The sequence below is a fragment of the Micromys minutus genome, assembly GCF_963924665.1.
Source record: "Micromys minutus genome assembly, chromosome: 3".
Lineage (NCBI taxonomy): Eukaryota > Metazoa > Chordata > Mammalia > Rodentia > Muridae > Micromys > Micromys minutus.
Window position 1 is genome coordinate 11,056,397 of NC_137972.1, and position 10,017 is coordinate 11,066,413.

The 10,017-nt window shown below is 42.0% G+C and overlaps 1 protein-coding gene across 1 annotated transcript in view; it reads right to left on the bottom strand.

Moving 5' to 3' along the window:
- PTPRO (protein tyrosine phosphatase receptor type O) overlaps window positions 1–10,017 on the bottom strand; it is a gene marked incomplete at its 5' end in the record, with an annotated part of 194,454 nt that overhangs the window by 65,308 nt on the left and 119,129 nt on the right. Inside the window, 3 exons of the mRNA XM_080913926.1 lie at window positions 415–611; window positions 4,978–5,139; window positions 7,662–8,108. Coding sequence (XP_080770052.1) covers window positions 415–611; window positions 4,978–5,139; window positions 7,662–8,108 — 806 coding nt within the window. The remainder of the gene's footprint in view (window positions 1–414; window positions 612–4,977; window positions 5,140–7,661; window positions 8,109–10,017) is intronic.

Consider the following 10,017-nt stretch of genomic DNA (forward strand, 5'->3'; position numbering starts at 1 on the left):
TCTGTGAACTCAGAAGCATCATCAGTTGCTGGCTGAACTTCTGAAGTGTAGTGAAATTGTCCTAAACACATTTTTGGTCAATCTCATTAGAGAACAGCACTGCTCTGTAAGATCAGAATGCTTCAAATTGGCCACAGGCTCCAACATCTCTCTAAGCTCTTGACACACAGTAGGAAACTTCTGTTGAGTAGAAAGCAGAATCCCATGAATGTGACCTCTAACAAAGGGAAAGAGAAATGGAACTGGCCAGCCACGCCCACTAACTTCCAGTCTCCTGGGGCTGCCTCCTGGGGCGGCTCATTTCAGTCCCCAGTGCTCCAGGAGAACTCACTATGGCCTGAGGACATTTCCCTTTCCCATCACCAAAATTTCAAGTGGGCTTCAGAAACTTGGCGTGTTTGTCCTATTTCTTACCTGGGTACAATACTGCTTCTCCAGCCGCTGGCTCTCCTTCTGTTTCGGGCAGGTGAGGGACACCACAGACACAATGGTGCTGTTGTAGTTCTCCTGGGAAGATGTCCAAGACATCAAGGCCGTGGTGGAGCTTAAGATATGGACACTCACATGCTGCGGCTTCTCGGTCAGTTCTTCAATCCACTCGCCTGTGGGGCCTGGGCATTGCAAATCACAATCAAAAGGAGGCTGTATACTGAGCTAGTTGAGATAGAAAATGCTAGATGTAATTTTTGTTGTAGTTGTGTGTGTGTGTGTGTGTGTGTGTGCATGCTCGTGCGAGCGCGCTTACAAAGGGACAACGGGGAAGACTTGCTTGCACTGGCTACTCTCTGACAGTTATAGCTCTCAGCTCTCTCGCCTCTTCTCCAGCCCAAGCTATCGGTGTCAGCAGCACCAATATAAAAACAAGTTTGATTTTGGTTGTCAGGCACATTGGAGAATATCCCCGCGAAATCTTCATCAAACACAGAGTGCGATGCTATGGCATTTCATCAGCGTGTATAATTCCTTCGCTGGGAGGATCTTTCTAGAAATAATTGCTTTGAGATTCAGTCAGTGCTTACCATCATCTGACTGAGACAAATTAAATTTCACCACAGCAGAAACTGAAGGACAGGCTAGGGCTGTATTAACCAAAGGGCAGCAGGCTGGCTGGGTCCAAGAAGATGCGTAAGTCCTGGGTGAATCCTGCAGCATGAGGGGTTGGTATTATGAAGGTCTCTGTGTAAGAACCCATTTATCCAGAGCCTTAAGACAGCCATGTCTTCATTCTCCCTCATATATACAATAAACCTTCTCCTTCGTTCTCTCCATTATAACTAGGAACAATGATGTCAGCTTCCCCCCTCCCGCCCCCATCTGTCTGTCTGTCTGTCTCATTCAATTTGACTCCACCAAAGGGGATGGTTGCAGACTCAGTGTAAATGGTTGGAAGGAAACATACTGTAAACTGATATGAAGGCAGATACGCCCCTTACAGTCAGGCTCTGTCTCAGGAACTGGCATACTTTAGTCAGCTAACTCTCACCGCATGTCTGTCAGAAAAGTACTGCTCTTAAATCTCAAGTTTAAATGAAGGCATTCAGGCGGGTAAGATGAGGAATTTTATGATTTACAAATGTGAAGTCTGATTTTTAAAAAAAAATCTGTGCTTCGTGGGGGGTTAGTAGTTGGATTTGATCAAAACATTTTTATACACATGCATGAAATTCTCACACAGTGAATTTTGAAACTCCATGTTCTTAGCCACGTATACGGCCCCACGGATGGCCTGTGAAAAGCGTTGGCTTGAAATTTGGCCCGAGGTTCTTGTTTTCCCATAACACGTGGTGCATCTTCCTGCAAGTGATCCATTCCTACTGTGTGTGTGTGTGAATCAACCATGCAGAACATTAGAAGCAAAAAGAGTCTTGGTGGGCTAGGGGTGTGATTCGGTTGTTTGGATGCCTGTCTAGAATGTACCAGGCCCTGCATTGGATCCCCGGCACCCCATAACTTGGGGTGGTGGTGCACACCTGTAATCCCAGCACTCGGAAGGTGAAGATAAGATGATCGGAAATTCAAGACCCTTTTCAGCTTCCTCATAGATTTAAGGTTAGTCTGAGTTAGCTACATGAGACCCTGGCTCAAAAATAAGTACACGAATAGATAAGATGCCCCACCCAATGTCATGGAGACAGGGAGTGTTTGGATCGGGCAGCAGAGCTGGCCAACACTTAAGAGTCATGAATATGTCATCAACAGACAACCTTAAATTCAAGTCTTGGTCTTCACACATGAGAGAGTAACAGATTCACTTCTCGTAACTCAGAGCTTTTCATGGCGTGGCTCAGCCCTTAGCACACAACCTTCAATCCCAAACAGTGAAAATAAAGTTAGTTGGTAGAAGGAAGCAGCCATGCTTGAAAGTGATGTCTCATTGAGTGGTAGACCAAGAGGGTGAATCAGAGAAAGATCTGACAGAATAGTATTTGTCCAACTCATGAGAAGAAAGAGGAAAGGAAAGGTACTGGGCCTGGGGGGTGGCAGTGCAGAGAGAAAGGAAAGGAAGGAGTCAGTTTTACAGAAAGAGAGTTTTATAGAGAGGGGTTCTGGTGGAGGGGGGGAGCGCTAGACACAGGTAGAGGAGCTGAAGAATGAGGAGCCAGAAGATTAGAGCAAATTTCTAGGGTTAGGTTGAGACCAAGCAGAGAAATTCAGTCAGAGGCAGAAGAGCCAGACTGAATCAGTCAGCATGGATAGGAGTTTGAGCCAGAGCAGCTGAGTTGAACCTGCTAGCCAGAGTTCAGAAAGAACTAGGAAAGGTGTCAACAGCAGGCCTCAAAGGCTGAAAACATTTTTGGCCTAGATAAGATTGTACAAAGGCTAGAAGCTTCTAGAACCAGTCCTAGGTTAGCAGATGGAGGCAGTAAACCTCAAAAACAAAAATTAGAAAATAAAAGTTACTATTACAGGGCTGGAGATGTGGCTCAGTGGCTGAGAGCACTGGCTGCTCTTCCAAAGGTTCTGAGTTCAAATCCCAGCAACCACATGGTGGCTCACAACCATCTGTAATGAGATCTGATGCCCTCTTCTGGTGTGTTTAAAGACAGCTACAGTCTACTTATATATAATAAATAAATCTTTTTTTAAAAGTTATTTTACAAAATGCCAGGCACATTTTTCGAAGCCAGGCATGGTAAAGCACAGCCCTGGAGAGCCAGGCAGACAAATGGAAAGATCAAGACCTGTCTAGACTCCTCAAGAGTTCAGGCCAGCCTGAGTGGGTTAGTGAGACCTGTCTCAAAATAAAAATATTAAAAGGAACTGAGGATGCAGCACAGTGGGAGTGTTTGTCACACACAAGGCTTTCAGATCAGCCCCCAGTACTGAAAACCAATATTCTCTTGATAGGACCATAGGGGGCTGTACCAACATTCTCATCTTTGGGGAAACCCCTCAATGTACACAAATGTAAATCATAATGCAGTGGCATGTATATAAATTTTAATGTCATTAATCCCATCAGAATGTCTGGAGTAGCTTGGTCAGTAACATGGACTGCAAACACTATTCCTCTACCCAGGAAGCATAAGTATTTGTATCTACGGTCTAATATTGTTTTTAGGCACATAAAACATCATTCACTTATTAACAAAGGTAATTTTCACACATCAAATACATCTCCTTGAAATAAGAATGTGTAAGAACGATTCCGATGTATTGTGAGTGGCATTTTGTGTCTTGTTAAGGAGGGAGCTGAGGACCAGAGATGGTTCAGAAGGGAAAGTCATTTCTTGGGACGTTCAACGGCCTGAGTTGCAACCTTGGGACCTACATGGTAGAAGGACAGAACTGACTCTCATAAGTTTTCCTCTGACTCCATAGGTATTGTGGTCCATACAGACAGGACAAAGAAAGAGTTTTATAATCTTGCATAAAATATGATAAAATACATCAAATAAACACCACATATCAAGTTCTATAGTGTCTGATCTATGTTGTGAAACCCACTGAAAGGCCAACATGGTGGCACTAGTAATTGTCCTTTCGTGGTTGTCACCAGCATGCTGTACACCTGGGCAAGGTGACCTCCAGGAGATTCCCAACAGCCTTTTGTCCCTTTGGAAGCTCTAGAGGCTTCTGTAGTGGCTGCGTGTTTCATCCCTCAAGTGTACACATTATGTGGGCAGAGTTTTAATGTGTTTAAGCTGCTAAGTGAACTGATATGCCTCTGCCTACTTCCCTTTTGAGGGTTATCTGAAGTAAGGTAGTATCTGGCCCTTAGGAAGGAGGAGACATTATACAGACTACTGTTTTTGGACAGGCATCTTTAATCTTTTTGACTTTTCTTTTTGTTACTCTAAAGGTACACTTAACACCTGATAAGCTAAGTAACTGATTTTTTTTAACCTGTTATGAACTGCCAATAACCATAGCTCATCCTCAGAGGAAATGGACACGTTATTTATGCAGTTCTGAAAACTACACCTTCATTGTGCTGTTGAAGCTCACGGAGTAGCTAGAAGCCTCCCCGAAACTCAGCTTTGGGAAGGTGAATACACTCTACCTTCTCCTGCTAACTGCCTGGACACCCCGAAGGCTTGATCGGCTTGGCATTTCTGAGTTCTCCACAAGTTCAATACTATAATAAGATTTTCCCCACATAATGCTAAATTTTATTACAGCCTCAAACAAAAAATCCTGTTTCCCAAGCTGTGTGTGCACGTCCTCAGAGACATGGTTATCGCTGGTGTGGAAGGTCAGTTTAATAAACATTCAATTATCACAACAGTGGAAAGAAAAATCCTCTCGTTCAGAGCCGATTTGCTAGCATTTAAGCATATATGTATCTCCTCCCACGCATAATGGCTTCTCCTGACACTGAGGAATCCCCAGGACCCCTGGGGCTGTTGAATAATTGACAGCCAGGCATCATGAATCTCACAGTTTCCTGTTGCCACTCCCTAAGTCCAGGACCAACCTCTCCAGTCTCACTGTTCTAGCTCCCTTTAAGTGCACAATCATCCCTTAGCTACTTACTGATATAGAAGCTGAGTGATTTGGCCGACTGGCTTTTCCGAGTCTCACAGGCTCCCGAGGAACTAAAGGTTGTCACAGACAGTTTGTATTTCCCAGGCTCCTTCAGTTCTGCAATAAATTCATGGGCTTCTTCATCCACTGTCAAATAGTCAGTAAAGTTCTCTGGATCAAACGCAAAAGGTAATAAACAAATAAACAAACAAATAAATAAATAAATACACGAGAGCATACTTGTAGACTTATACTCTATAAATTGTAAAATTCAATAGTTGTATTCATTTTATAGTCGAGGGAAAAGAGTTTTTAACTGGACAAAAGAGAGAAATGTAGATTGTCCTAAAGCTGTTCGCATTTTAATGCTAATTCCACTTCCTAAAGAAGTGCTGCCTAGTCACATACTCAGGACTCCATCAAAACCTTCCCATTTTAATTAGTGAAATAAAGGAGAGAGCCAGTGATTGGGTACAATAAAGGAGGTGGAGAGATACAGGGTCAGAGGTCAGAGGACCGAGAGAGGTTCCAAGATGGAGGTTGACAAGGACAAATTAGATCCAAGTGGGCTTTATTGGCTTTAAATAGCTATGAACATTTAAGGATTTGATAGGTCTAATATCTCATATAGAAGGGCAGTACTTATCTTTGTCTATTTGATGTAATCTTATTGAGTAGAGGATTTCTGGATTGAGAGTTTTCTATATAAACTTGTATGAAAAGCTGTTGGACATTAGAATTGTGTTTGTGCTGGGATTTGGGGTAAAGAAACACCCCAAGACAGAGGCAATAGGGCAGGTAACATAAACCGCCAGGGAAGAGACTTGTGCAGATGGAGTGAGACCATGGTTTTCGGCTCAGACAGGGCAACAGAGTCCGTTGTCATGGCTCCTACTAGAAACGGGCCCACAGAGTGAGACCGTGGGACCAGTGAAGAGATGAGCCAATCTTATATTTTAATATTTACTGCAACACATACTCGGGTTGACACCAGGGAGGGCCCAGGGAATACGCCCACAAACTAGGTTTGTAAAATTTGTATCTATTATTGGCCTTTCTTAGACTCCCAGCCCGACCATAACTTGTAAAACTAAGGTGTCATAAGTGAGAAAGCGCAGCTCAAATTCAAACTGCATTTGTAAACCTGTAAATTATCAGACAACTCTGAGCACAAGAGAAATGGACTTTTAGGTGAAGGCAGAATTCGCTGCCCTCCTAGAAGAGGAGAGATAACAGGCACTCATTAAAGGCCTCACGAATTCCTCGTAGCATCAAATTATTATTTATATTGGCTTATTTCTAGTTTCAAAGGTGCCTCGGTTTTATTTTTCTTCATCTATTCATCCCAGCCCCGCGAAAGGTGATACCTATTCTGTATCTGTCTCCTGATACATAGTATTTCACTTCAAACCGTTATTATTTGACTTCAAAGGAGCCCAGTATTCTCAAAAAATGCAATGATTTAATTGAACCTCCTTGAAAATAGGCAGTAAAAAAGTAAAAAAGTATTCTGAGTTACAAGACACTCTGTTCCAGAGAGTAAACTGAGGAACAGAAAAAGATGAAAGGAGCTGTTAAAATGATCAGTACAAAACAAACACAAAACTAAACTAAAGACAACTCAGTCAAATGATGACTTTTGACTTAAATACCTAAAATGACAATTTCAATTGTTTGCAGTTTTAGAGTGGGGTTTATTACTAATCTCTACACCAGAGCATAAAGAGATATTTTGTCTCACTTCACTAAACTGAAGTTAGCTATCTTCCCACCGTAAGCTGGCACGATTCTAATTGTACACCATGAGATGAAGGTTGACTTTCCAATTCCAAACTTGATGACATGACAACCCTATGCCATCCTGATACTAGACAGGAAAATGGAAATGACATAGCACTTGTCAAGTTCTGGCAAACAAGAAACAGTCTGGTGACCAACAGACTTTGTTATGGCTCTGTTTTCACAAATGTATGGGCTACAATAAATCAATGTAATATATATATAATGTAATATCTAATAGTAAAGAGCTTGGAAGGCATATTGACAAACACCTGTAATCTCAGCACTTGGATGTTAAAAATATGAAGGTCAGAAGTTCAGGGTCATCCTCAGCTACATCTTAAATTTGAGAGTAGTCAGGGCTACATGAGAACCTGTCTCCAAAATAGCTCCCCCATATTACATATATATAATTTCAAATGATGGGTAAGTGAATCAGAACATAGTGTATCGACTAGAGCGCAGATACTATCTTCTGCATATTTCCACTTATTATCAACTTCTCAGGGTAAATCTGATCAGCAGATCCATCAAGCTGGCTAAGGAATACACACATCTAGAAGGACTCACTTTGTAGAAAGACTCTTCATCACAAGCCCCTCGATTTTGCATATCAATAAACAACATTCCCTAAGGATGTTCTGTAATATGTTTACGAAAAATGCTGGGTAAAGAAATGTGTAAAGCTTGTGATGATTCCAACTCGCAAATCACACACATTTGAAGATTCTGATCTAATCCATGTATTTTGCCTGTCTGCCTCTCAGGCTACACCACGCAGTCAATTAAAGTCTCCCTTTGTGTCTGTCAACCATCCTCCTTGAGTTCAGGTTTCAAAGCGCTTTGGTTCCCCCACCCCCTCTCCTACTCCTGCTCCCCACTTCCATTTTATCCTCCCGGCTCCCAAGCCTCACCTTCCCTCTCTATGAGGATATTGAAGCCATCGAAGGCTGTAGGCGGTTTTGGTGGTAACCAGCTAAGAGTCATCTGCACGGGGAAGGCAGAGAAAGGGTCAGCTGTGGGCTTCTCTGTCCTGCTGAGTGTGGCCTCAGTGTCATAGTCCTCTGGCAACACAGTGACAAACTCCTCCTCGTTTTCAGGGGCAGCGGATGCACTATCCCACCAGTAGGGCTGAGATGTGCTTTCATAGTCGGTGCTGTTCGGGTCAGGCCAACCGGAAGACACATTGCTGGAGGGAGGAGTCTCAGGAGTTTGTTCGGGGAAATGGAAGAGTCTGTCTCTTCCTATTGAATCTTGCGGTTTGATGAACGAGTCCTCAGGGAAGCTCCCGCTTGGCTCTTCCCAGTTGTTCTTGTTCAAGTTGACAAAGCGAACAGAGATGTTTCGAGGGGGATACGGTGCTGTGGAAGAGAGAGTATTCATTTCCCGGTAACTTTTAACTCTGAACTGAATATTTATTTACTCACCAGTCCAACACACAGTTATCAAGTGCATCTTAACTTTACTTCTTATAGACAGGAAAAAATAAAATTAAAAACTTTAATTTTGTGTGTGTGTGTGTGTGTGTGTGCCCGCGCACACGTGCCTCAGCATCCTACATATGGAGATCTGAAAATAACTTGAAACAGTTAGATCTGACCTTCTACCATGCGGAGATTGAACTCAGGTGGCTAGGCTTGGTGGTACGAACCTCTACCAACTGAGCTACCTAGGCAGCCATAGCGAAAGTATTGTGAGGAACGATTTTAAAGCCAACCACACGTAAGCATCTAACACTGTACAGTATACATCTATTTACTTCTGTCTCTCAACTTCTCACCAGCCACACTTCCAGGGTAGTAATTTGTTTTACTATATGTGCTGACTCAGTAATTTAACTTCTCAAGTATAATGATGCAAACATTCCTTGGCTTATCACAGTCGTACTTTAAAAAAAAATGTGTCTCTGTCTCTGGGTAGCTTAAAAATCATTTTCTAAAACATTTAAGAAAATTGTTTGTAGTGACCAGAACACACTCTCCATGTGACAAAGCTTCACCAGCAAGGCTTACTACCAGGTGGCTCTTACAGATGCAGATTCCAAAGTCGGAAGTATGAATTCATTTCCCATCTCTGAAATGAGCAGTTGGAATGCACAGGAACGAAGGCACACAGAAATGTGTTTTCTCTGAAGACAGCAAATCGTGAAGTCAGCCTGTACACCCTCTGCCTGCAACAGTTCCCCAAAGACCCTTCCCTATGACCTTTGAGGAAAAAATCAACTCTGCCTCCTTTTGTTGTTAAATTGTTAAATGCCATCACAGTTGTCATGAGACACGGGTCTCCTTTGGCCTTCTGTGTTGCCTGTAGTGTAAGATAACACTGTTTCTGAGGACAGATTACCTGTCTCATTGGTCTTCACTTTGTCATCTTAGAGTTAAGAAAGTGTGGCCATCAAGGTGTCTTTGCCGAAACACAATATGAGAAGTGCACATACAATAGTCAATATCCACGTAAGACGAATTAGTCATTTAGTGTCAGAATTCCAGACGGAAAGGGTCAGGGTGGGGGCATGGTCTGGCTTTGCTCTGACTCATTCCTGTACTCATAAAGAGTGGACTCAGCGGCATCACTGAACACATTAGGCACACTCAGCGCTGATTGAGTGATGGATACATACTTGGTAGTATGTATTTATTAATTCATTCCTCTAGCCATGAGTTAATACCATGACAGTCTCTGTGTTTCTTTTTTAGTAGTTTGAGAATTTCTGCAGTGTATTTTGACCATCTTGACCCCTAACCCCTTCCTCTCCAACTCTTCCAAGCTCAATAGTTACTTTCCGTATTACGACTGCGAATAGAATTAGTAGTGAAAGTTTATATGTGCCTGGGTCTTAATGTTTTCTTTCCATAGTCGGTTATTTATCCTAGGATGTCTGCTTGTCTGCCTTTCCTCTCATGGACACTGCTCAACGTATAGAATAAACAATATCTAATAGGTCCAGGTATGTGCCTTGATTACAACTTTTAAGACTATTGTCTACATTTTTATTTTAAAAAAAAAGAACTAAGTTTACATTTATTTATTTTAGATTTTTCTTCCTTCATATTTTGCTTAGGTATCTTTAATGTGGGTACAAATTGTGTTTCGTTATAAAAAAATAAATTCTTCCTTAGCTATGTGACCAAATGTTTCTTAGAACTATTAAGAAATTTTTTTCTTAGAAGCATTAAAAATGGATATATAGCAACATAATTTATACATGTTATATATATATATATATATATATATATATATATATATATATATATATATAATGTGTACAGC